The sequence below is a fragment of the Stenella coeruleoalba genome, assembly GCF_951394435.1.
Source record: "Stenella coeruleoalba genome assembly, chromosome: 17".
In the NCBI taxonomy this organism is placed as follows: domain Eukaryota; kingdom Metazoa; phylum Chordata; class Mammalia; order Artiodactyla; family Delphinidae; genus Stenella; species Stenella coeruleoalba.
This window is the reverse complement of record NC_137163.1, coordinates 66,261,091-66,287,477: the sequence shown is the minus strand read 5'-3', so window position 1 is coordinate 66,287,477 and position 26,387 is coordinate 66,261,091. Positions and strand designations below refer to the sequence as shown.

Sequence of the window (26,387 nt, the reverse complement as noted above, 5' to 3'; positions counted from 1 at the left end):
CAGAGCACGGGCTCTAGGCGCGCGGGCTTCAGTAGTTGTGGCTCGCGGGCTCTAGAGCACAGGCTCAGTAGTTGTGGCGCACGGGCCTAGTTGCTCCGCGGCATGTGGGATCTTCCCGGACCAGGGCTGCATTGGCAGGGGGATTCTTAACCACTATGCCACCAGGGAAGTCCCTGGAATGCATTTGTAAGGTTAACTTAATATATGTCCTGCAAACAGATGGTACCTTCTTTTTTCCTCCCCCTGTGCTATACAGTAGGCCCTCACCAGCCATCTACTTCATACACAGTAGCGTACATAGGTCAATCCCAAATATTTTTTCCTTGTGATGAGAACTTTTAAGATTTATTCTCTTAGCAACTTTTAAATGTGCAATAGAGTGTTATGAACTGTAGTCACCATGCTGTACATTACACTCCCGGGGATTTATTTATTTTATTACTGGAAATTTGTACCTTTTGACCCCCTTCGCCCATTTTGCCCCCCCTCACCCTAGATGAAAATTCTAAACACATGCAGGTAACTGCTTTCCATGATGCTGGCACTGGCTTAAAGGATAATCAGGTTATCAGAAAACTACTGTATTGTGGTTGCATCTCAGAGACTATGATTTGACCCGAATTAGGACCAAATCCATGTAGTAAGACGTATAATAATAGAAAACTAATGTGCATGTGTGCCTGTGTGTAAAATTAAGCTTTCATTGCAGTGTATCTTCGAACAAGTTGTAGCCAAAGTTTTTTTCTTCCTCATGAAAATGGGTATAAGTAGGTCTAAATAAGAATACAGAACATTCCTAATCAATCTGAGAAATATATACAGTTCAAAACGTAGAAACTGGGCTTTCCTGGTGGCGCAGTGGTTGAGAGTCCGCCTGCCGATGCAGGGGACACGGGTTCGTGCCCCGGTCCGGGAGGATCCCACATGCCGCGGAGCGGCTGCGCCCGTGAGCCATGGCCGCTGAGCCTGCACGTCCGGAGCCTATGCTCCGCAATGGGAGAGGCCACAACAGTGAGAGGCCCGCGTACCGCAAAAAAGAAAAAAAAAAAAAAAACGTAGAAACTATAATGATGCCGTAGTGGTCACTTCAGGAAAGGGGAGTAACCAAAGTTCTATCACCATCTCCTACTATGCTGAGCATTTTACATGGAGCATTTTACACCTGAAAACTCTTCTAAAAAATAGATATTATGCCCATTGTAAACATGAGTTTCAGACAGGAAAGTAACTTGACCGAAGTCGCACAGTTAGGAGGGTGACGCTCGCAGTCTCCCCACTAAATCCTAATTACTGTATTTAAGACAGTTCACAGCCAGGGAACCGTACTTGCCCAAGGATTGGGTAGCCTTATTAAAGGCCAATTCTAATAGTTGTCCTCTGGATTCGTGGAGTGCCTCTTCTCCTCAGAACTCTGAAAACACTCAGCAATTTATTCTCATGACATATCCTTAAAGCCAGGAGGAGCAAGTATTATTTTACCAGATGTGGAATCTGGAAGAACAAAGAGATTCTGCAGTGTGCTCAAGGCCATAGAGTTAGCAGCAAAGGAAGATTAAAACTGAGGTCTTCAGATCCCTAACCCAATACTTATCTCCACTAAAAATGGCTGCCTCTCATCAAGTTTACATTGGATCAAATTCTTTAAATAATAAACTGTGTGTAACAATCATAAGAATAAGAATAATAGCAGCTACCTTTGTTGATGGCCTGCCGTGTGCTAGGTTCTTCCTGTGTGTATCTCTAGTGCTCAAATGACCCTGCAGAGACTTAGATTGTGTAGCTGAGTTGCCCCAGGCCCCACAGCAATGCGATAGAGCTGAGAATTCAAATCCAGGCTTCTCTGGCTTGAAAGTCCAGACCTTCCCACTAAGCGACATCAATATGGGTATGAAATGCCCGTGCCAAGTCCCAGGCAGAATATAGGTGATATTCGCTACTACAAAACCCTACTCCAATAAATGAATTATGGTAGCACTTTAGGTTATTGTGAACATTAAATGAATAAATCTTTACATAAAGCACTCTACACCAGTACCTTCTATCGAGTAAGAGTTTAATAGGTGATGATAATGTGACATTTCTCATCAGGTTGGCTTCCACCCAAGCAGCTGCACACATGATTCCTTGAACCAAAATAGCCAACCTCCTCTTCTTCATCAGGTGTGATTTACCTTAAGTTACATATAATCCGTCAAAAACACTAAGACATAATTGTTCAATGGAGTGATTCAGCGCTGAGCTAACTCCAGGGAACGATTCAGGAGTAAGAGACTTGGTCCTTGCCCTTCATCCCAAGTTTCAGTGTAGTTGGAAAGGCTAAAATGGAATCATAATAACTCTGGAATGATTGAAATAGTTTTATCGAGCGCCTCGCCCACAGTAGATGTACAGAAATATTTGCGGAATAAATGCGCGCTAAATTATCAGCACAGACTCAGACGTCAGAGAGGCAGGAGGAGGATTGAGATGGTGTCCCAGAGATCAGAAGAGGAATTTGCAGGAGCGAGTGGTTGGAGAAGATGGGCAAAACTGGATCTGACCATTAACTGATTTACCGAGAAAGTCCAAAAACATAGACGAAAGCGAGGCAGCGTGCCGTCTGTACTTCGGGAGGGCGCTGACTGAACGAAGCTCGTTTCTGAGGCTGATTCCACGTCGCATTAGCCTCGCCTGAGCTCCGGCTCTATCTGACTCTGGCAACTCTTCTGCGATGCAAAGTCATCTCATTATTTAGAGCCTGTAAATGGCTTGCCACGTGTTTCAGAGCAATTCTTTTTTTTTTTTTAACATCTTTATTGGGGTATAATTGCTTTACAATGGTGTGTTAGTTTCTGCTTTATAACAAAGTGAATCAGCTATACATATGCATATGTTCCCATATCTCTTCCCTCTTGCGTCTCCCTCCCTCCCACCCTCCCTGTCCCACCCCTCTAGGTGGTCACAAAGCATGGAGCTGATGTCCCTGTGCTATGCGGCTGCTTCCCACTAGCTATCTGCCTTACGTTTGGTAGTGTATATATGGCCATGCAATTCTTTTAAAAGTTCTCTTTCTCCGCCTCCCTCTGTAAACTCTCTAAGTAAGATGACCGTTTAGTTGCCACTATTTCCAGGTTTGATTGCTCAGCCATAAAAACTGTCATGATATCGGACACTAAGATGACTGTGGCCAGTGTGTGGTAATTATATTTCATTAAAATTCCTAGTATGCTTGCCGGTGAGAAGGTTTTCAAAGCCTCTAGATAATTACTGTATCTAATAGGGCCTATGCCTTGTTCAGAGAGTCCGTGGTACAGAAAATAATTGGCTTTTTTGTCAGTGACTCCTGTTTCATACAAGAATGTGTGCAGGTACATGTATGTATGTGGTGTTTGTGGGTATATGTGTGTGTGCGTGTGTGTACATGTGCATGCATATATGTATGTCTATTTGAGTTTGTATGATACATCCTCCATGCCAAGGACCATGCCAGACCTTACGTGTGGTTAAATTCAACTCTTCAGGAAAGAAACACACTTTCTCTTCATCTCTATCCCATAGGAAATCAACAAGGAATTTGGCTAATGGGAAAGTGCAGGTTGTAATCCAAATACGCTAAGTCACTAAAAATTTTGCCTATATTTTTGTGTTCTACAGGAATCTACTTGTCCCTTCAGCTCTTACAGGGCAAAAAAAGAAAAGAAAAAAGAAAACTTTTAATGCATTGTGGTTATAAAACTAAGGAAGGTTTTCTGGGCTTCCCTGGTGGCGCAGTGGTTGAGGGTCCGCTTGCCGATGCAGGGGTCACGGGTTCGTGCCCCGGTCCGGGAAGATCCCACATGCCGCGGAGCGGCTGGGCCCGTGAGCCATGGCCGCTGAGCCTGCGCGTCCGGAGCCTGTGCTCCGCAACGGGAGAGGCCACAACAGTGAGAGGCCTGTGTACCGCAAAAAAAAAAAAAAGAAAATACATTACTGGCACAACAAATGCATAATTTTACAAATATTGCTTTGGCCACAGTTTAGAAATGTGTCTGTTTAAAGAAAAGAAGTATCAATAAAAATTTTATACAGGTGACACTCATACATGGAAGGGAAAAAAAGACACAAGTTTGATAATACCACACTGTAGCATGTTGTAACAAACACGATCAATTTAAAATAAAAGGCATCGTTCTTCCTATTTGCCAGATTAACATTTTAGGGAGGGAGAAAGGGGAAAATGAAAAGTAAAAGGAAGGTTATTAGATCTTTAAGTCAGTTATAGAGGATCACATGAAATCACCCCCAGGCAAAGCGCTGTTATTGCAGCCAGGTTTGATACCCACGAAACAGGGTGGGGGGCACTGAGACCCGATCCTGGGGCATACTCATCCGGAATTTAGCCTGCAAGCTCTATGGCTGTCTTGAGACAAAGCTTGAACTAGAAAACCCAGGCCCAGATCCTCACGCGTGTCTCCGGGGAGGTGAACCTTTGCCTCTTTAGGGAGCGGCTTGTTCTGCTGGCTGTGCGCTGTTTGTAGAAGGATAAGAAAAAGCACAGAGAAAGCCTGGCACATCTGCTCATGTCTGGGCTGTCTGAGCTTCACCTTGCCCCGTGATGGACTCAGATTAAACTCACCTCTGTCTTCCTCATGTGCCACTCTTCCCGGGCTCGCATTAGAAAATTCAAGGACAGAGAACAAAGCAGCCACGTTTGTTTTTCCAGAAAAAGAAGGGTCTGGTGAAAACAGCCCTGACAGCTGTGCTCTGTGGCTTGGTGAGTTAAGTAAGGGCTTTTACGTGTTTCATTCAAGACTCTGTTTAGACTGGGTGCTGAGGATTTATATATCAATTTTTGGGCTCTGGTGTCATTGAGGTAGCTCTGATTTCCCATGACTTTGTGGTCATCTGTATTTGCCTGCAGTGAAGGAAATACCTAAGAGAACAGGAGTCAACGTAGTCCAGGGTCACTGAAAAGCTGGCCTTTTGTCCTTGGCTCTTTTTAAGGGTGCCGCCAGGGTTCTGAAAACAAAAGCAGCAGTCTTTAATCAGGAACACCTGACTCGGGATGGGTAACTTGCTCTCACGTTGGCTTTTGCAGAAGTGGCGGTGTGTCGAGGACGCGTCTGGCAAGCTTCGGATTCACAAGTGCAAGGGGTCTGGTGACCTGCTTGCCGTCCGGCACAGCACGAGGCCCCTCTTCTCTCGCAGCTTCCACGACAATGACAAAGAGTGCAATTGTGGAGATGCCGGTTATCGGGCCAGCAGAAGCCAGAGAAAGAGTCAGAGGCAGTACCTAAGGAACCAGGGGACCCCGAGTAAGCCATTCGCCGTGACTCTCTCAATGGCAGCCCAAGGCCTTTGGGAATGGATGTTAGGGAGACAAAAACATCTTGATCCATCTACATGTTAGATATTATCAATGTACAGGTTTGGGGCTAAAAGCAAATAATAGTTCTGTTTACAATATGAAAGCCGAGGTCATTTGAAATTTTGCTTTGTGAATATTAAGCTTAGGATTAAAATATATTCAGTAAAAGCAGCAGACACAAAATGTGCACACTTAAAAAAGAAAGAAAAGAAAAATCCGAGGTTTCAGTGCTTGTGCATTTAACTAATAGGAGAAGCATGAATGCTTTTTTAAACGGCATATCTGTTTTAGGATGATATGTGTTTCTAATTCCTCTTATTGACTGGCGGGGTCAAACTAGCCGAATTCAGCATGAGAAGCAGTGCCTAGCATCTTCATAAAAACTCTTCTCAGGCAGCTATCAGATTCCTATGAAGCGGCACCTTCCGTAAAAGAGTGAGAGTCTAGTGCCATCTAGTGGCGTAATGTGAAAAGTGACTTATTTCTATGATAACGCCTTTCTGAACTGGTTTTGGAAAGCAGGATACATTAAATTAAATTCCATGCCCAAAACCGGGGAATCAAGTCATTCACTAGAGTGCAATGGAAGCTCTTAGAACAGGCTTTTTTATCCTGGGCTTCACAGGTGAACTTTATAGGATCATGAGCCTCTAGCATTTTATCCAAAATTTTAAGTATATTCTATGTGTATATATGCACATGTTTCTGGATGTCCGTAACTTTCAACAAAATAGTAAAGGAATCAATAACCCCAGAGGCTGAAAATCATTGACTTTGGAGATTTTCCTCCTGAGAGAAAATGCCAGGTTTAATAATTCACACAAAGATTTCAAATGGGAAAACGACAAGGGACAGGACCCCTGACCCTCTCCCTTAACAGAAGCCATCTACAGTGTCCAGCTTGGAGGTGGGGGAAGCCTCTTGTCTCTCAAGAAGTTCAGTTGTCGCTCCCCAGGCACTGACCATAAAACACACTGACTTTTCCGTGTGGAGCACAAGCGCAAGAAGTCTGGGGCCACTTTTTCAAGCCACGTGGAGTATTGTGTGTTCGAGAACGGGAGTGAATGCTCTTCTTTTGCGTCATGATGGAATTCGTGAGCGCTCTCAGTGATCCAATGCACAGGGGCGTTTCCTCTGAGAGCTGCATCCTGCAGAGAACAAAATGATTCTGATCTCACAGCCCATGTGCTCCCTTTCTTCCTGCTTTCGCAGTGGGCTGGACACACAAGGCCACTAAGTGCCCCCCCCACCGGCCACCCCGCAGAGCCTGAGTGCATCTGATCGGCGGGGAGCAGTGTGTGCATGTCAAAGCTCTTATCTAGCCCACAATGAGCCTTGACAGTGGTCTCTGGTGACCAGAGAGCACACTCATCTCCCCCTGGCGTTACTGTCCATCGGCCAGGCATTTAGTCAGTTGGCTGATGAAAGCATTTGCAAAATTTAATTTTTCTTAGAGCGATCTTCTACTATTTGTGCAAATAGAAGGTGTCTGGAGCCTTGACCATTTTGAGAAAGCAGCCCAGTGTCGTGGGGAGACTGTAATCTTTAGAATCTGATAGGTTGTAGTCTGAGATCCCACAACTATTGGCTGCGTCACCTGGCAAAAGTACGTAACATTCAAAGCTTCAGTTTTCTCATCGTAATATAAAGGTGGTAACAAATTCATGAGCCTGTTTTGACAATCTGATAGATTTTTTAATGTGAGGATTTATTGTCATAATTCCTGTCTTTCATGATTGTGCATTAGAGGTAAGGACGATGGGAATAATATATAGCAAAAGCTAATTATAGTCATTACTATTACTAATAGCTTTATCCGAACTGCTTTGTAGTTCACTTTGAAAACTTGATGTAGAAGTTCACAGCCTGCCCTAAGGGGAAAGGGTCTTAGAGATCACCTGGATCTACCCCCTCACTTGAGGGATGAAAGGCCTGAGACCCAGAGAAACACACCATCCAGCACACTGCTCTGCACTTGCAAAGCCAGGACCATAGCCTGCCTCTCCCGGTGTGGATTCCCCTGGGCCGGCCACTGCACCATGATGTGCCCCTCAGCAATGCAGTGTGTGCTGCTTGCCCCGTCCCAAAATGCTCACCAAGCCTGGCGATCATCTTCTTCCCTCCTAAACTACACCTGGCCATCCGTGTTAACCTGTCTTCCCTCATTTCCAGAGTACAAGCCCAGATTTGTCCATACCCGGCAGACACGCTCCTTGTCAGTCGAATTTGAAGGCGAAATATATGACATAAACCTGGAAGAAGAAGAACTGCAAGTCCTGCGACCACGAAACATTGCCAAGCGTCACGATGAAGGTCGCCAAGGGCCCAGAGGCCGCCAGGCCACCAGCGGCGGTGATGGGGACGCGATGCTGGCCGACAGCGGCAATGCCGTGGGCCTGCCCGCCACCGTCCGAGTGACGCACAAGTAAGAAGGCTTTGTGTTCGCGGGGATTGAGTTCAAAGTCATCCCTCCGTATCATACGATTTTGCCCCTTTACAAAAAGCGATATCACTCATCAGCACGGTGTTCCCAGAGCTGGCCGATGTGATACATACCTGGGGGTTCAAGAAGCAACAAGGGGTCCAGTCATAGATTTGGACGTTTGCTTTGGGTCCGTTTCACATGAAGGCTGATCAGCTGGGCGTTTAGCCAGCGTGATGCCGTCACATCTTGACTCAGCAGGAGTGGAGTTCTGCCCTGAAGCACTTACCTTTGTGGAGTCTAGAAAACACATGGAAAACATTACCGGGGCTGAAAAGGCTCTCGGTGCTGCATGGGCACTGCAGCTCAGAGCAGTTACAGTGTGAGGCTCTCAGAAATGAAACACAGCCCAAGGGAGGACTCTGGGTCCCGGAGAAGCTTCCAGAAAGATGGCGTGGGTTGAGGATGGATATGAGATGCAGAAACACCTGACCTCTCCAGATCCCAGAGAGGCACAGAGATGGGGAGGGAGGAGATTCCCCTCGGCTTTAACCGACTGCCCTGGGTCTTCAGTTCCTTCCAAAATCTGTGTGCTCTCTTGATAGAGAAATCTTTTCTTTCTGAATTTATTAGCTAGATCTTTGTTTTCTCTTTCATTTCATCACTTTAGGGAGGTGGGGTGCTGTGAGCCCTGCCAGCATCTTTATCTCTGGGACAGGTCTCCTGGTGCCCGCAGTGGTTATGGTTCCAGAGGCTAAAAGATTGAGACCCGGATTTGTTTCTCATTCAGTGTTGATTTGCTCCCCCATCCCACCTGCTGTCCATTCCTGGGGCTGCAGGCTTCTTTGCTTCAAACTTAATGGGACACCTCAGGCAGGCTCTTTGTAACAAAATGAGTGGGATGAATAACCACCTTCTATCTCTGTATTTCTTCACATCAACCATTTCCGTTACAACTGTGAGAACATTTTTTTTCCTACAGTATTTGGTGGGGCTTTCAAAAATGGAGGGTTTTGGGGGGGGTGATATTTGTTCATGGGGGCGTGAATATTGAATGTTGCCTTGATCTCTGTGATGAATGACGTCTCTCTGATACCATCCTCTGTCCTCACCAGTAGCCAGGAAACATTGCCACTTATCCTTGTCTGTAGCTCAGCTCCAGGTAACTGCTTGCATCCAGATTAAACAGTTAGAGCAGCGGTCCCCAACCTTTCTGGCACCAGGAACCGGTTTCATGGAAGACAATTTTTCTACATGGGCGGGGAGGGAGCAGGGGATGGTCTAGGCGGTGTTGCGAGCGATGGGAAGAGATGGGGAGAGGCAGATGAAGCTTCACTCTCTTGCTCACCATGCACCTCCTGCTGTGCCACCCAGATCCTGACAGGCCGCGGACCACTACTGGTCCATGGCCTGGGGGTTGGGGACCTCTGGTATAGAGGATAATGAAGTTCCCTTGGCTATTTTTAATTGCTTTTTAATATTAGAATAGAAACCTGTTTCTAATGTTGTTTGCTTGGTTTTTGCAGATGCTTTATTCTTCCAAATGATACAATCCATTGTGAGAGAGAACTTTATCAATCAGCCAGAGCCTGGAAGGACCACAAGGCGTACATTGATAAAGAGGTGAGCCATGGCCGTGTACTTGGAAGGTCTATTCCAAAAGCGCACTCCACTTGCCAGCCCTGCTGTGCACACTCATCTTTTTTATAATTATGTGAAGAGTAGAAGAACAAGCTGCTTCTGCTTCTCCAGCGATACCGTGATATTCCTGACTGAAAACAAAATAGAAGGTGAAAAAAGCGTGACCTCTTGAAATCTCTGTGAGCAAAATGATTCAATGATAAAAGAGGCAGCTGTTAATGTTTATTATAACACATCGGTTGGAATATAGAGGTAGACATATTCTATGCCCAGCTTGTTTCCAAATTAATTATCACCTCAGATGAAGAGCTGTAATTGTGTAGCTGTAAACACGGAAAATAGGGTGGAAAGAAAGAGGCTTTGTATAGAAAATGTTGATCTTAAAATGCCGCGGTTGACATGCGTGTTTTCCAGATTGAGGTTTTGCAAGATAAAATTAAGAATTTAAGAGAGGTGAGAGGACATCTAAAGAGAAGGAAACCTGAGGAGTGTGGCTGCAATAAACAGAGGTGTGTGTGTGTCCATCCATGGTCTCATTTTCACACAAGCTGCAGTGATGCACAGTAGGCTCGTTTCTCTCTTTTACCAATAGAAAGCTTAATAAATTGATATCATATATTGTAATGATCTAAACCATTTATGTCAAATTAAACACGTCATAAACCTAAGCAGAAGCTTTTTTAAAAAGTCCCATTTACTTAAAAGATTGTTACGTACAACAAAATAACTGCCTACCTTGTATTTTTCTTCCATTTTATAAATCAACTGTTTGATCAAATGCACAATTATGAAGACTCACTTTTCAACCTTCTTGCCTCCAGCTATTACAACAAAGAGAAAGGTGTGAAAAAGCAAGAGAAATTAAAGAGCCACCTTCACCCATTCAAGTAAGTAACTGTTTTTGCCACATTTGCTGGGAGTGGAGGACGTTTTGCAGGGCCTTTCTGAAAGGCTGCTGGGGCTCCTGTGTTCCAAGTGGTGCTGCTTAAGAAAAGTAGATGCAACTGGGAGGGCATTAGCTCAAGAAGTTGAAAACAAGCCCACGTCTTGCCAAGGGACCATGGCAATCGATGTTTTTGGAATCCCAGGAGGGGGCATCATTTGAAGTTCTGCTCTAATTGCGTGTGTGCTCTCTGCTGGTGTATCGGCTGGTATCTAGATTGTACTCCATGCACTGCTTTCTGTGGACAGTGATTAGGAGATGTGGACTCACTGAATTAGGTCTGTGTGTTCTGCAGAGCAGCATGCAATTGCGTTGAATTATATAAGTTGGAAGAAAAAGACATCTTTTTAAAATAATCGTAAAATGTGCGTGTAAAGGGAATTTAATATTTGAGCCTCAACAAAATTTGAGCCCTTCATGGAAAGATCAAGATAATAAAAAAAATTTTTTTTTAATTCTTTCCAAACCTATTTTGTACGATTTGTCAAGAGAATTTTAGAAACCTAATTCAAGTCATCTAATCCGACCAATCATTGACTTCATGGCTGATAGATACCGGGCCACCAGGAAGTTAAGCCACTTGCCCAAAGGGCATGGCCAACAGGATCTACTGATTCACATTGACATTTATTTCCATCAATGTTTGCATGTCAATAGGAGGAAAATGTCAATCCTGTTAAGATTCAGTAAAATTCTAAGAGCGTTGTCACTTCATGAGTTTGTCTTCAATATTGCTGCTTATATTTTGTGTTTGGAGGCCCTCTGAAAAAGTAAGGCCGTCTATTATTGTGTGTCTACTATCTTGTGCCTAAATATGTGTGTGCGGTTCATAGCAACAATCCTATTTTGACTTGAGAAAGTGCTTTCTGATCATTAAAAAGTCCCTTATATTGGAATAGAGAAGCCGCTCAAGAAGTAGACAGCAAACTGCAGCTTTTCAAGGAGAACCGCAGGAGGAAGAAAGAGAGGAAGGAGAAGAAACGGCAGCGTAAGGGTGAGGAGTGCAGCCTTCCTGGCCTCACCTGCTTCACGCATGACAACAACCACTGGCAGACGGCGCCGTTCTGGAACCGTGAGTTGCCCCATCTAACTGCCGCTTCCTGCCACCATCCCGACAGCCAGCAGCTCGTGCCCAGTCACTTAGACTAGGAATTCAGCAGCTTGAAACCAGGAATCTAGAAAGATTCTAGATGAAAGCATCATATCATTGTCTATACTGACAACTAGAATCATTTTGCCCAAAGTTACGTTTTTCTTTAGAAATTTTTATTTTGACGTTTTGTTTGAAAATGCCCAGCTCTCCGTGGGTTTTTCTCCTGACGATATTTCACAGAGTACCCAGCCCCTGACAGACTTCCGGCCCAGCAAGACTGATTTGCCAGTAAGTAACTAAATCAATGGATGAACGATTTTGTCCCAAATATATTTCATTTCTGCTTTATTTCAAGTGCATGGAGACTTGCACTTGAAGTCCAGGTCAGTGTTTCTCAAACTGGGATTTGGAGACTCCCAGGAAACCAGAGACCGTCCTTGGGGAGACCTAGGGCCTCTTTGTGATCATTTTTGTTTCTCTTTCCGTTTTGGTGTATCTTGATTTCAGGGTCTATGTTTGCAGTTATGTTTACATAATGTTTACATACTCGAGGCTGAGTGAACTCTTAAAGGCCTAGCTTTAACTTTGAACGTGGGGATCTGAGGGTCACAGAGCTTGCTGGCGATCTGTTCTCCATCAGGCTCTGGGCCGAGCACGGGAGACACACGATGAGCGAGACACACCTCCTTCTCTGCCCTCAAGACACTTATATTCCAAGAGCGGTAAAGAAAGAAAGTAAATGAAATCAATAAAATAATTACAAGTTGTAATAATGCTGTGAAGGAAACAGTGATCAAAGTTTTTAAAAGGGTCCCTTTTAGAGAGGGTAGGGATAAAGGGCCTTTCTGAAGAGGTGAAATTGAAGCTGAAACCTGAGACGTGGAGAGAAGGAATCATGTGAACAGGGGTTGGGGGTGCAGCACCCCAGGCAGAGGGAGTAGCAGAAGCTTTCATTGGACCTCTCTTTCCCGTACTTTCTACAAGTTAACCAGTGGACCTCTGCGTGGTACAAAAGATGTTCATGGTAACAGTCCATCTCATGTTCAAGTGTTGTAGAGAGTCTGCAAGGTCACAAATTTTGACCTCCTTAAATCCACTGAGCTGCGCTCAAGCCTCCTCCAAACCCATCCACGCTGCAGAATCCCCTCTCTTTCCAGGCACCATTTGTGACACGTGAGCATCTGACATTCAGAGCAAGCTAAGGCACTGGGTCCCTCTTTTTATTAAGTAACCATTTTTTCCCTCTTTAAAAAAAATTAAAACAACCATCAGTAGGAGTTCCGACACTTTCCTTCCCATTCTCTACTCAGTCACCCTGTTTTGGAGACAGTGCCCCACGGAGCTAAGGGGACAGCAAACGAAAGAGCCTGAAACTTCACCTTCGCCTTCAGCCTATCATCACCCTCCTAGGTTGCCATTGTTGTTTTGCATCTTCACCTAATCTCACAGCAAATTTGTATAGCGAGGGGGAGAAATGTAGTTGTTTTTAATGTCTACACGCACAGTATGTGCAAGAAAGAAAATGTGAACTTCGAAATGTAAAGATAGGGAACGCTGGCATGGCTGGGCTCCTGGGTTTTCTCATTCTTTTCGTTTTGTTTTTCTTTCTTACCGACAGTGGGCTCTTTCTGTGCTTGCACGAGTTCTAACAATAACACCTACTGGTGTTTGCGGACAGTTAACGACACGCATAATTTTCTCTTCTGTGAGTTCGCCACTGGCTTTTTGGAGTATTTTGATATGAATACTGATCCTTATCAGGTAAGTCAATAGGTTTTCATTTTATGAAGCTTATTGAAAATGGAATAAGCAGAACGTGAGCTTAAAGATACTGTCCTGGCCGCTTCATCCACAGCTCACAAATACCGTGCACACAATAGAACGGGGCGTTTTGAATCAGCTACACATGCAGCTGATGGAGCTCAGGAGCTGTCAAGGGTATAAGCAGTGCAACCCAAGACCTAAGGGCCTAGAAGTTGGTAAGGAAAAACAATTTTTTGTTGTCCCATAGTACCTGGAAAATTCTTTCTGTTGTCAAGTTTTCTGCCTTTGAAACATGTAGTTGGGGATAGAAGACATAGAAACGTCTAGTTTGGGATCCTTACAGGGGAAACTTGCCAGGCAATTCCAAACATATTTTGTTCTCTAATTTAGCTCTGGTGCACTAATGAAAAATTTAATACCCCCGAAGATTTGGGGAGTGTTTCATTCCATCTCTCCCAAAGATCCGTTCTCTTAGTAAACCTCAATTCCTGATGGAAGCATCCGCTGGAAAACGGGATGAAAGTATTGGGGGGTTCTTTGTTATGGATGTCAACAGTCATAAGATCACTCTAGGTCAACCAGGATATCCTATTTTTTTTTAAGAGAATTGGGATGGAAACACACAATGCCCTATTTCTGCTTCTCAGAGTTTGGAACTCCCCCAGTTGGATCCCTGCCCACGACACACTGAATTAGATTTCTTCTGCAAGTATTTCCCATCTGAAACTAGAGATGTTTGAGCACAACGTGGTCCTGAGATCTGAAAGTATAAGAGGGCCTGTATGGAATCAGCCAGATGTTCCCTCCCTGGTCTGCAATGTTAAACTCATTTCTCCTTTGGCTCATGGAGATGCAGTTCTTTTCAGGGTCCGTCCCAGCTCTTTCCTGGTTAATGAGAATACTTATTTTCTCATAATTCCTGTGGAAATGTCAATGTCAGCTGTCCATAGGAGGAAGGAGAAAGAGCTGAGGCTGGCCAAGGGCACAGCATGCCAACCCCAAAAGGGTGAAGAGCTAGACCCAAAGGCAGTGGGGAGCAATTTGCAAAAGCCCTCTGTTGGGCAGCTGAGTTTTCTCAGTGCCCTTAAAGGCCTGTGTCTCTGTGGGTCCCCTGCAGAACCAGCAATAAAGGTAAGCAGCTCCCCAGGCCATGAGCCTTGATGGGGGACCCGGGGGGGGGGGGCAGTGGCGCATCCTGAAATGATCAACATCGTCACCTGTCATTTCCACCATTATAGGGTCCTCACGGCATTCAAGCTGTGAACCCCAGAGGAAAGTCTAAATCCTGTGGGCGGTCCCATCACAGCTGTCAGTCACCACCCCTCAGTTAAAACCTTATTGGAATTCATTGCCAGCCAGAAGAGTCCAGCCAGGTCTTTTGGTCACTGACTCCACTCAGCTTAAATCTCTTCAGATATCCTGCTTATCTGTTGACCTTTTCCTCAAATTTTACCCCCAAAAAGCCCCCTAAGGCCTGGAAATTGAAACAAGTATTAGAGGCACTAGAAATATTACACCCCGATATTTCTCCCCTGAAGAACATAGCACTCCTACTGGTGATGACATAGCAGCTCCACTTAGTGAAACCTGATAGAGTCTCTAAGTGGTGAACGACACGCCAGGCGGAGCCTCTTGTTACCGTTACGCTTCAAGTAGTCCTGTCCACCTTCTAGACGCTTCCTGAGGGAGATGATTATTGGCCCTTTTTTCCAAGTGTTTTGTCTAAAATAACCAAAAGTTAACTATTCCTGAGACTTACATGGACTTTGGGAAGTACCGTTTTATTGCTTTGAAATGGGCTTTCCTATCTCGCCCTCACCCATTTTTCATGTGAAGTCTGATACGTTTTATCTTAAACCTTTTTATTTATAGCTTTCCATCCTCATTTTGAACCTGTCTAATAGAAAAGCTCTGTTGGACTCCGGCACTGCCTGTATTTCACACGATATATTTCTTTCTAGGGTTTAGATGTTGTGCGTGGAACATGACACAGTGGGTGGTTTTATGAGTTGTAAAGCTAACATAAATTACTCTTATATTTTCCTATATCAGGAAATAAAGATGGAGGAAGCTATGACCTGCACAGGTATTCACACTTTTTTATTCTCCCCGGCAGCTTCTTTCCCAGTCATTGCATGATTCAGCCACTTTAACTCATTTCTGTTTCTCACCTTGTCGCACAGAGCGTAGCTTGGGGTGCATGCATGTTCTAACAGCTTTCTCCACCGTCTTGTGTCACTGGGGACAGATCTGTCATTTTGCTTTTAAATCAACTCACGGTCACAACAAGATGTCTCTCAGAGCATTCGCTCAGTCCCATGCTTGATGGTGCTTTTAAGCACGGAATGATGTGAAGAGGGAGAAAACAGAATGACCTTTGGGAGCCCTGGGAAGAAGGGGGGAGAATGACTTTCCTGGTGGTGTTTACACGTTGATTTGGTGAAGAGGCTTCACAGAAATGAGGTAGAGATTTTATGAACTATGAAGGCAAAATCACGAAAGGCGTCACGGGAATTTTAAGAGCACGCTAGAGCCGAAGTTGGAGCAAAGAGAAGGCGTTTCCTTGTTCACAGTCTTTAATTAACTTTGGTGGTGAAAGCAGCGGTGATGGGGCTCAGAAGCTTTGCCGAGTGGTGGTGAGTGAATAGGAAGCGTGGGAGTCAGGGTCAGGGTATCTGGAATCAAGTCTCGCAGAAAGGCCCCAGCACAGCCTGGAGACAATAGTGCCTGACACATGAAAGCTTGACGAACGGCCCTCAGCCCAGCCCTCTTATCCCCTCCAGCCCCCCATCCATCACGCTTACCTCCCTGTGCTCTGGGGTCGGGGAGGGGGACCCAGAACGCCTGGCGGCCGTGGCAGCCCTTGCATAGAAACTTCTACTCCAAGCTTAGACTTCAAGCAGGTCTGTCAGAAACATGCCGTGTGGGGCAGGAGGGGCCTGTCCTTACCACTTTACTGAGGGGAAACTGAGGCACGGGTGTGTCACTGCTTTAGTTCACGAATCCTCTTGGGAGAAACACTTTCATCAAAGGAACATGGACCTCACTGGTGTCACCCATCTTGATACTGTCTCAAAGAAATAGAATACTATCGCCTGTCCGGGGCACCCTGGTGGCCCCCCTGCCCCTCCTCCAGCCTCCTGAGCTGTGGTCTCAGGTTCCTCCTTTCAGAGGGCAGTTCATTGGTCCCATGAGAAGCTGAATGATGGCGGGGAAGGTGTAAGCAAACAAGACAGAGAAAGCTGGACTTTTGAGGATCCTTGATAACAGTCTCTCTAGCTCTTCTTTTTCTCTCCCCTCTTGTCTTTCTCCTTTCCTTTCCTCACTCTGCCTCCGCACCCACCCTGCGTACCCCACACCAGCACACGTAAGACAGAGCAGGACAGCCCCCTCTTACGCGGGTCTCCCCCAGGCTGTGGGCTGATGAGGTAACATCTCACACCCCAGGACTGATCTGCCTGCTTCCCGGGGGTCCCGTTAAGACATTTCTGAAGTGGGGCATTTTCAGTGGACCTCACACTAGATACTGACTTAACAGTTATTTTATGATGCACTCAGTTCTACAGCTGCGGAATTTTCCGTCTGGCCCTCTTTTATTTCTGTCATGACAGAGGGAAAAGGGTATTAACAGGTTACTTAAGACACAAGTCTGGTCAGAGCTGAGGAAGAGAGTTCTTCTTCACCGAGCCATCCTTGGACAGCTTTGAGATGAAGAATGGCTAACTGCACTCCAGTCATGAGTAAAGGGCAGGATCTGGGACTCCCCCTACCCTGATCCCTGTCACCACCATCACTAAACGGGGCCAAATGCATCCTTTCTGGGGTCGTTTGGGCAAACCCTTGGTAGCTTTAGTTGTTGAGGGCATGGCGTCCCTTCCCTGGTAATGTGGCCAGTGAACGTGTGTGTGCAGGGTAACCTCGTGTTACCTGTTTTGTTTTGTTTTTTCTTCTAAATTCCTTACCAATGGACAAATCTAAGGATCCTTTTTAACTCAGAATGACTGGCGTTTTCAGACTCCACCACTTCATAATCCATGAGGCAAACTACCTTTCAGCTGCCATCCACATCGTAGGCAGGAAATGACGAAACAGGAGGGCATCGACCTGTCAGACCTGGGCTCTCACTGGACACCCAAAGGCAGTGCTTGATGTGCTCCCCCCGTCCACTGCATCCTGTTGGATTGAAAGGCAACAGATGTGGAAAGGCCGAAAAAACTGCCGTCCCAGTTTACCAGCCCGCAGCCCTCCCGTGACGGCACTGCTAATGGGTTTTTGGAAGCTTCGATTCTTTAAGATTTTTATTTATTTATTTATTTATTTTAGGAAACTAATTAAAATGCATTTTGAATCATGCAATTTGATTACAAAAGCCTTTGAGAAAAACGAGAACAATCACACCTGAAGAATTTGGAATTTGAAAATTCAAGAATATTTTAGAAAATGTACTTTGTACGAGACTGACTACAGAAGAGTTTGTAAACTGCCTTCAGTTTTGTGAATTTTCGAAAATTAATCCTTAGGCTCATTTAGAAGGTCTTTTAAAAGCCAGTCTGTTCCCTGTTCAATTTCCTTTTTTTTTTTTTTTTTTTTTTGGCGTGGGAGGTCCATGAGGCAGGGCAGCTGAAATGCTTTGCTTGTTCCCACTGGTCACTTTCCCGGTTAGGACAAGCTCAGAGTAGGGACACAGCTCAGTAAAGTGGCCCCCATTCTACTCAGGAAATAATTGCTGGCTTGAGTTGAAAGTAATAAGTTCTGTGTTGCAAAATAGAATCAGATCCACAGGTTGATGGGGCGTTTATTTTTCCCATTGCCTGTGAGAGCAGATGCCGCTACCCTTTGATGAGCTGCTGGCGGTCACGGTCACTTCTTGGCCGCCTAAGGCTGGCATGGCTGCTTCCTGCCCCTTTTGTCCCACGCCCTGCAGGGCAGCAGGCCACGCCGTGCCCACCCTCAGCGACCATGCTTCTGTCCACATTGCTTTTGCTTGTTTGTTTTTTCCAAATGTAAAGTCGACTTTTTCTTTTTATTGAAGTATAGTTGGTTTACGATGCTGTGTTAGTTTCTGGTGTACAGCAAAGTGTTTCAGTTTTATGCATGTATAGACATATATTCTTTTTCAGATTCTTTTCCCATATAGGTTATTACAGAATATTAAGTAGAGTCCCCTGTGCTACACAGTAGGCCCTGTTGATTATCTATTTTATATATAGTAGTGTGTTTCTGTTAATTCCATACTCCTAATTTATCCCTCCCCTCCGTCTTTCCCGTTTGGTAACCATAAGTTTGTTTTCTACGTCTGTGAGTCTGTTTCTGTTTTGTAAACAAGTTCATTTGTATCTTTTTTAGATTCCACATATAAGTGATATCTTATGGTATTTGACTTTCTCTATCTGACTTACTTCACTTAGCATGATAATCTCTAGGTCCATCCATGTTGCTGCAAATGGCATTATTTCATTCTTTTTTGTGGCTGAATAGTATTCCATTGTATATATGTACCGTATCTTCTTTATCCATTCCTCTGTCGATGGACATTTAGGTTGCTTCCATGTCTTGGCTATTGTAAATAGTGTTGCTATGAACATGGGCGTGCATGTATTTTTTCAAATTAGAGTTTTCTCCAAATATATGCCCAGGAATGGGATCACTGGGTCCTTTAGCTTTTAAGGAACCGCTTTTGGTTGTTTGGACTAATTTGCCCCTGTGGCCACAGTGCGTTCCTTGTAGACAGTTACGGGTGGCATAGCTGTGTGTTAGAGGCTGCAAAGTACTGTGGTTAGAGCACAGACACTGAAGCCACCCTGCCTTGGGTTCAAATCCCAGCCTCACTAGTCAGAAGCTGAGAACAGAGCCTAACATATAGCAAGCCCCAATGATGATGGGTATTCTTAGTCAGGTATACTATGGGGGCCCAAAACATTCACATGAAGAAAGCGGTATGTGAAAGGGGGTAATGAGTGATAAAAGAATGCTACTGTATTTTATAAGAAACACAAAAAGATATTCATCAACACCAACACCATCTCCATCATCACTCATTGGCAGCCCAGAGTCCAGCACACGAATGCATTTTCTGAACCATCCAAACCTCTTGAGATCAGAAAGGAAAAACACAGCCTTCACTGCCCTGCTCTGTGTTGTCCTGAGGAAGCTGCCCCCGGGTCTCTTCTCTCAGTCACATCTCAGGGCTCCGTTTTCTTTTCAAGCTGCCTTGCTAGCACTGTTGGACTTTTCTGTTTAAGACACTAGACCAAGAGATGGGTCAAAGCCAGGGTTTGGAGTTCAAGGGGCTGGAGGTGAGGTTGGCTTCCTAAGACGAAGAGGGGACCTGTGTCAGGGCTGTTAAAGGTGTGGGTCAGGACCAGGAGCCCTGGGTGCTGCTGTGCAGTTTGTACCCTGAAAAGAAGTGTGCTGCGGAGGGACAGCTAGGCACTGAAATCCAGTTTCCATTATCCCCAGTGGATTAAGTCATTTGTTAAATGCTGCCGGTACACAGAGAGCAATTTCAGAATTGCTAAATCACACTACTGCAAAAACAAACCTGCTGTCTGGAGTTCAGTGTGTTTTTCAATTGTTTCTCTTTTGATTAACAAAAAACAGTGCTACGTTCAAAGTTATCTGGGCTTGTTCTGTGCCCCGCCCTCTTTGATTATGGTTATGTTATTCATTTGAAATAAAGTAAGGTTTGTTTATTTGTTTGTATCCCATTTTAGGTTCTTTTTGTCTTCATCATTATTCATTTGATTTTGGTTTTTAGTATGTAATGCCTTCACCTAGCTCCAAAGTCAAAACTGCAAAAAGCATAATTTATTCAACTGCTCTTTTATGTATTATTCAGTTATTTTCATATTTTACAATTACAAATAGTACTGCAATAAAGGGCCTTGTGCAAGTGTAATTTCATGTTGTTGAGAATATCTTCAGAGTAAATTCCTAGTCATGAATTGGTGGGGTTACTGTATCAACAGGTAAATGCATATGTGGGTGTATTAAATATTGCCAAATTCTCTTCCATAAGGGTTACATTCCCATCATCAATGTATGACAGTGTTTACTTTTGACAGCTGTCAGGCTTTTTAATTTTTTTCCAATCAAATAAGAAAGAAAGGGTATGTCAGTATGGTTTTAATTTGTATTGCTCTTATTATGAGCAGAGTTGCACATATTTTTGAAAGTTCAAAGGACACTTTACATATTTTGTATATTATCTGGTTATGTCTTTGACCATTTTTCTGTCTGATTTCTGAAAGAATTATCAGGAAGAATTCTTTATTTTTTATTGAAGTATAGTTGATATACAATATCATGTAAGTTACAGGCATACATTATAGTGATTCACAGTTTTTAAAGGTTATACTCCATTTATAGTTATTATAAAGTATTAGCTATTGGGAAGAATTTATATCTTTATGATGCTGAGTCTTCTGTCCAAGAGCAAAGGACATCTTTCCATCTGGCTAAGTATACTTATGGGTCTTTCAGGAGCTTTTAAAAGTATTTTCTTAAAGGTTTTGCACATTCTTATTAAGTTTATTTATAAGTACTTTATCTTCTTTGTTACTATTGTAAACAGGGTTTTCCTCCATCCTTAAAACCTCTACTTGATGATTGTTTGTGTATATGAGGGCTGTTGGTTTCCATATATTAACTTTACATCCTGCTACCTTTAAAATTTTTTTTTTTGAGTTAACTTTGTCATGGATTTTCTTGGATCTTCCAGATACACTACCATACATTTGCAAGTACAGATAGCTTTGCTTCTTTTCCCACTTGTGTGTCTTCGATTGATTTATCTAATTGGATAAACTAATGCTTTCAGGACAATGTGACCTTGTCCCTGTTCTTAATGAAAAGACTTTCAGGATTTTCCCATGAAGTGAGAAGCATGTTTAGGACTAAGATATTTACATTTTTATGACGTTAGGGAAATAGCCATCCATTCTTTTTTTAGTGTTTTTATCAATAATGAGTGTTGAATTTGTCAAAAGCCTTTTCAGCATCTATGGAGACATGCAGATCATTTTTCTCTTTAGATCTACTAATATGGTATATTGTATTAATAGACTTGCTAAGAATGAACCAACTTTCCATTGCAGTAGGTCATCATGTGTTATTTTCTTAATATAATATTGAATTCTCTTCACTATTATTTAGGGTTTTTGCATCATCTTAATAAATGATTTCAGTCTGAAATTGTCTTTCTGTTTATGCTAACATTCTCTTTTTAGGTATTGTACTGGTTTCCTATTACTCTTATAACTAATTACCCCAGTGCCTTAAAGCAACACAGATTTATTCTCTGACTTTTCTAGAAGTCAGAAGTCTGAAATGGGTTTTACTGGGCTAAAATCAAGGTATCAGCTGGTCTACGTTCCTTCTGGGGGCTCTAGGGAAGAATCCATTTCCTTGCTTTTTCCAGCTTCTAGAAGCTGCCTGCACTCCTTGTTCATGGCCCTTTCCTCCATCTTCAAAGCTGAAAATGTAGCGTCTTCAAATCTCGATACCTACCTCTACCCCACCCCCACCAACATACACACCCCTTTGCTTCCGAGGTCACATTTTCTCTGACTCTCCTGCCTCCCTTTTTTCTAAAAAGGACCTTTGGGATTACGTCGGCCCCACCTGGCTGCTCCAGGATAACCCACCCCCCCAATCTCAAAATCCATAACTTAATTCGCATCTGCAAAGTCCATTTTGCCATGTAAGGCAACATACCCAGTTTCCAGGGATTAGGAATGTGGACATCTTTGGGGGGTGAGTCCACTATTCTGCCTACCACAGCTAACAATGTTATACTTTCTTCGTTAAAAAGTTTGAAAGTGTTCTTCGATCTTCTATGCTCTGGAACAGATTGTAGAGCATTGAGATTCTCTTTTCCTTGAGGGTTTAGTAAAATTCTCCTGTGAAATCATAGAGACCTGGTGCTTCTTTGTAGTGTAATTCTTACAAGACTGATAGAAATTTCCTATAGTAGTTCTTATAAACTTATATAAAGGTTATAAACCTTTCTTTTCCTTCTTTGGAAATTGTTCTGTGTAAGCTCTCTATCTCTATTGGGTCAATTTCAATAAAATGTATTTTCCTAGACAATTATGTGTTTCATCTAGGTTTTCCAATCTGTTCACTTTAATGTCTGCAACATAGTTGCTTGTGTTTTAAGTTTTGTGTATTTCAATGATTATTTCTCCCTTGTTATTTTCTATTTTGTATATTTGAAATTTCTCCCCTTTTTCTTAATTAGGTAAGCTAATGACTATCTGTTTTGATCCTTTTTTTTAAAGAACCAGGATTTTGATTTATTAATTAGATATGTCATTTTTTTTCTGTTCTCTACCTCATTAATTTTGGTTTACTCCTGGATCTGATAAATGTGTTAAATGCTCACCATCAATCCTTTTGCTGGAGTTTCCCCAGTGATTTCTTGGTTGAATGAAACTCATCCTCTAGGAGACTGCTCAAGATGAACTGATGTGTGCAGTATTCTCTGCACCCTTACATGTTTGAATCTGTCTTTCTGTAGCCTTGATAGTTGAAGGAGAGCTTGACTGAATATATGATCCTTGCTTCCTACTTTAATTTCTGATTTAAGGTGACTTTTACATCCTTGGATGCTTGATTGAGAAGATTCAATTTACTTAGCAGTGTTACGCTGTGGTTGTCTTCACATTTATTTTGGCAGGGGCATTTTCATAAGATGGTAGACTTTTTATTCTTATTTTCTATTTTCTCTTCAAATAATATTGTTTATATTTAGACTGCTTCTATTAATTTCATGGACTTCCAGTATTTACAAGATGTCTAGTTTAAGAAGATCCTTTTCTGTGTAACCAAGTATACTTTCTTTTTACTTTTTTATTTTCTTATTATTGGGGGATGGGATTGTAAGAGGTTGTGTGTCCTCGAATTTCTTTGTTTCTCTCTTTTTCTTGCAGGACCTGAAATTTCCCCCCTTTGGCTTCCTTTTTCCTTTATCGCCAGTTTCCAAAGGCTGTTTCTCTCTTCCTTTGTCTCCTTTTCTCCCTGAAATGATGCCTTTCAAGACTGCCACCTCGATTCATGTGCCCTTCTAGGTCTTTTCCTCGTTGTCAGTACCGCGATTTACCAAGACTCTACAGTGTTTTATACTTCAGGTTAACATTCTTTCCAGCAATGGTTTCAAATCCATTTTTGACTTCATTCTCTCTTTCTTCTTTTCTCTTGTATGCAGTCTTCCCAGGGCTGGTGCCCAAAGTGTGACATACAGCTCTACTGGGATTTGGTATTAACTTTTTTTTCACTTACAGGTGATGTGAAGATTCTAGAATTCTCTATCTTCTGGTTATACTAAGGGTGTGGGTTTTGTATAGTTTTACTCACTCTTCCTGCTAATCTGTATTGCTTTGTGGGTAGTTCATTGCATTCTTGGGCGCACCTAGAGAAAAGCTGTTGTTTTCTGCAGAACTATAGTCATCTTAGTGATGTAGAAAAATCCGAGAGAGAGAAAGCTGGTGTATTCTTTGCATGCTGTGAAAAACCACTCAATGATTGATTTATCTAAAGGATAGAACTTTTAGAGCAAAAAAGCAATCAAAGAAATAGATCCATTTACTGTGAAGAGTTTAATTGCATTCAAATGTGTTTTTATACTGTCAGGGAATATAAAATAAAAATATCTTACTAAGCGTTGCCTATTACATTAAATTACTTTGACTTTTTTTGTTTTTGTTTTTTTGCGGTACGCGGGCCTCCCACTGTTGTGGCCTCTCCCGTTGCGGAGCACAGGCTCCGGACGCGCAGGCTCAGTGGCCTTGGCTCACGGGCCTAGCCGCTCCGCGGCATGTAGGATCTTCCCGGACCGGGGCACGAACCCGTGACCCCTGCATCGGCAGGTGGATTCCCAATCACTGCGCCACCAGGGCGTTCATCCAGCAGCCCTATAAGTAGTAAAGGTTTTATCACACAACTATTCCCACATGTGGCAGATGAGGGACCAAGACTCAGAGAGACTCATTCACTTGACTTCCTGATTGCACAGGAGACTTGAGTAGAGCCAGGAGTAAAACGTAAGCCCCCCAACCGGTAATACCAGTGTATTTCCAGTACCAGCCAAGCCTGGTCATAGAAGTTCTCACTCATTCGATCTTCTTTCCAAATTTCATTATCATTCAGTCACTTTTGTAACCTTAGGCCCCTCCTTGACAACAAATTACTAGGGAAACATACTTTTTAGTGTTTTACTTCAAATTGACTTGTACCGCAAAAACAATGTAAGTTATTTAGCCAATAAGTAGGAAATCTTTTCTCCACTAAGGATCCACCTTCCTCTCTTTTCACAGAGGACAGTTATGGGACGGATGGGAAGGTTAGTCAGCCCAGTCTCACTGCAGACGTCAACTGGCAAGGCCTGGAGGATCTATACAGTGTGAATGGAAGCATCTACGAGGACAGACCAAACTATAGACTTAGTCTGGTTGACTGGACTAATTACTTGAAGGCTGCAGATAGAGTATTTGCACTGTTGAACAGTCACCATGAGCAAAATAAAGCAAATAAGACTAAAAGTGCTCGAAGTGATGGGTTCCTGGCTGTGTCCGCTGAGCTCTCGGCACCAGCAGAGTCAGATGAAGACCCGAGGCATAGCGTTGGGGAAGCACCTCCTTTGACCTTGCCGGCTGACCTTCCCACCCTGCATTCCAACCGACCAACATTCAGCCCAGAGAGTAAACTTGAATGGAATAACGACATGCCCGAAGTTAATCGTTTGAATTCTGAACACTGGAGAAATCATAAAACTGACAAGCGGTTGGAGCAGGAAGGGATCAATCTTCTTGAAACTGATTTCAGCGGCGACGGCACGACGACGGAGCTGGTGCAGCCCGGGCCCAGGCACCAGAAGGGACTTCCCCAGGATGGTCCTCCAAGAGAAGATGCTTCTGAAGTTCGGCTGCATCTTACCGCGCATCCTGATGTTGACTCCATTCATCGGGATCAAAGCGTCCATCAGTAGGAGCAGCCTATTTCCTCCTGCAGCCAAGACGGGATGTCAGACCAGGTGGAGAAGAGTCACAGGAGGCGGGACTTACAGAGCCCGGAAGGCGGTGCCTCCTTTCCAGTCTCCTCTGATTAGATGCCATGTTACCTTACCCTAAACACAGTATTTTTTTTTTAACTTTTTCTTAGTAAACTAATAAAGGCAATCATGACAACCGACATTCCAAACTCCCCCGGGTCCTCCCCCGGGTACACCCGTGCAGCGGAAGTCAAGTGCGCATGCGAGCGGTACGCGCCCAGGGACTCTGTCCTAAGTCGCTATTCGTCCAGAGTAGAAAGACAGGTGGATTTGTAGGGTTTTGATTGTTTGGGGGGTACTAAAACAGTATTATCTTTTGAAAGTTGTAGGGACATGAGTATATAAATGTTATCCAACCAAGATGGCTAGAATTGTGCCTTTCTGAGTTTCTGAAACTTGACATCATCGGTGAAATCTCAATCCATTTTCCACGGCCTGCAAAGTGTGGTTTTGATTCATTTTTAACCACTGGAATTTTTCAAGGCCCTCGTTTTTAGCTCAGTGATTTTGCACTTTGAGATCGGAATGCCATGTCTATTTGGTTAGTCTTATTTTTTTTCCAGACGTGTCAGTCTCACTGCTTGCTCTCAGTGTGACAAAGGAAAATGGACCCCCAAGGGTGACACACAGTATGGACCACATATTGTTCAACATACGCTTTTGCCAGAAAATAATGCATGTGTTTTACCTCTACTTGCTAAAACTGATTAACAGAAAGGCATGGCTAAGGATTTTGGCAGTAAAAATAAATGAACAAAACAAAGATTGCCTGCTTACTCTGTGCCTAGCCTCAAAGTGTTCATCATATGCTTAAAATTGCTAAATTTTTATTATTTTCTTAACAGCATAAAAGGACTGAAGACTTTTTTTTCATCTTTGTTTTGTTTTCTTGACTTGGCTGATAAGCTTAAGTGTTAAGAAAATATATCTAGTTATGAATTTATATAAGGAACTCTTTCAGTAAAACAAACTCATGAATGTTTCATAATTTAAATGCACCGTATGTGTTGTATGATTATTGTTGAGGCCTTCACTAGGTTCTGATTTTTTTAAAGCATAATTCAAAACTGCTTTTGAAATTCTGTGTTCTTGAAAATATTGTTGTCATGTATTAGATGTTTAAATACCAGCAAAACGATTATTACCTCA

General features: G+C 43.4%; 1 protein-coding gene across 8 annotated transcripts in view; it reads left to right on the top strand.

The window, feature by feature from the left end:
* The window catches only part of SULF1 (sulfatase 1), a 136,137-nt gene extending 110,031 nt beyond the window's left edge, over window positions 1-26,106 (top strand). For 6 of the 8 annotated variants that reach the window (XM_079901239.1, XM_079901238.1, XM_079901237.1 and 3 more), the window contains 9 exons: window positions 5,057-5,273; window positions 7,499-7,751; window positions 9,275-9,371; window positions 9,804-9,898; window positions 10,211-10,276; window positions 11,232-11,404; window positions 13,044-13,186; window positions 13,281-13,404; window positions 15,242-15,404. In XM_079901239.1, coding sequence (XP_079757365.1) covers window positions 5,057-5,273; window positions 7,499-7,751; window positions 9,275-9,371; window positions 9,804-9,898; window positions 10,211-10,276; window positions 11,232-11,404; window positions 13,044-13,186; window positions 13,281-13,404; window positions 15,242-15,342 — 1,269 coding nt within the window. In that variant the 3' untranslated portion in view covers window positions 15,343-15,404. Of the gene's footprint in view, window positions 1-5,056; window positions 5,274-7,498; window positions 7,752-9,274; window positions 9,372-9,803; window positions 9,899-10,210; window positions 10,277-11,231; window positions 11,405-13,043; window positions 13,187-13,280; window positions 13,405-15,241; window positions 15,405-24,504 lie in introns of those variants that run through there. The other 2 variants (XM_079901243.1, XM_079901244.1) reach the window with 2 other exon arrangements.
* The last annotated feature ends 281 nt before the right edge of the window (window positions 26,107-26,387 follow it).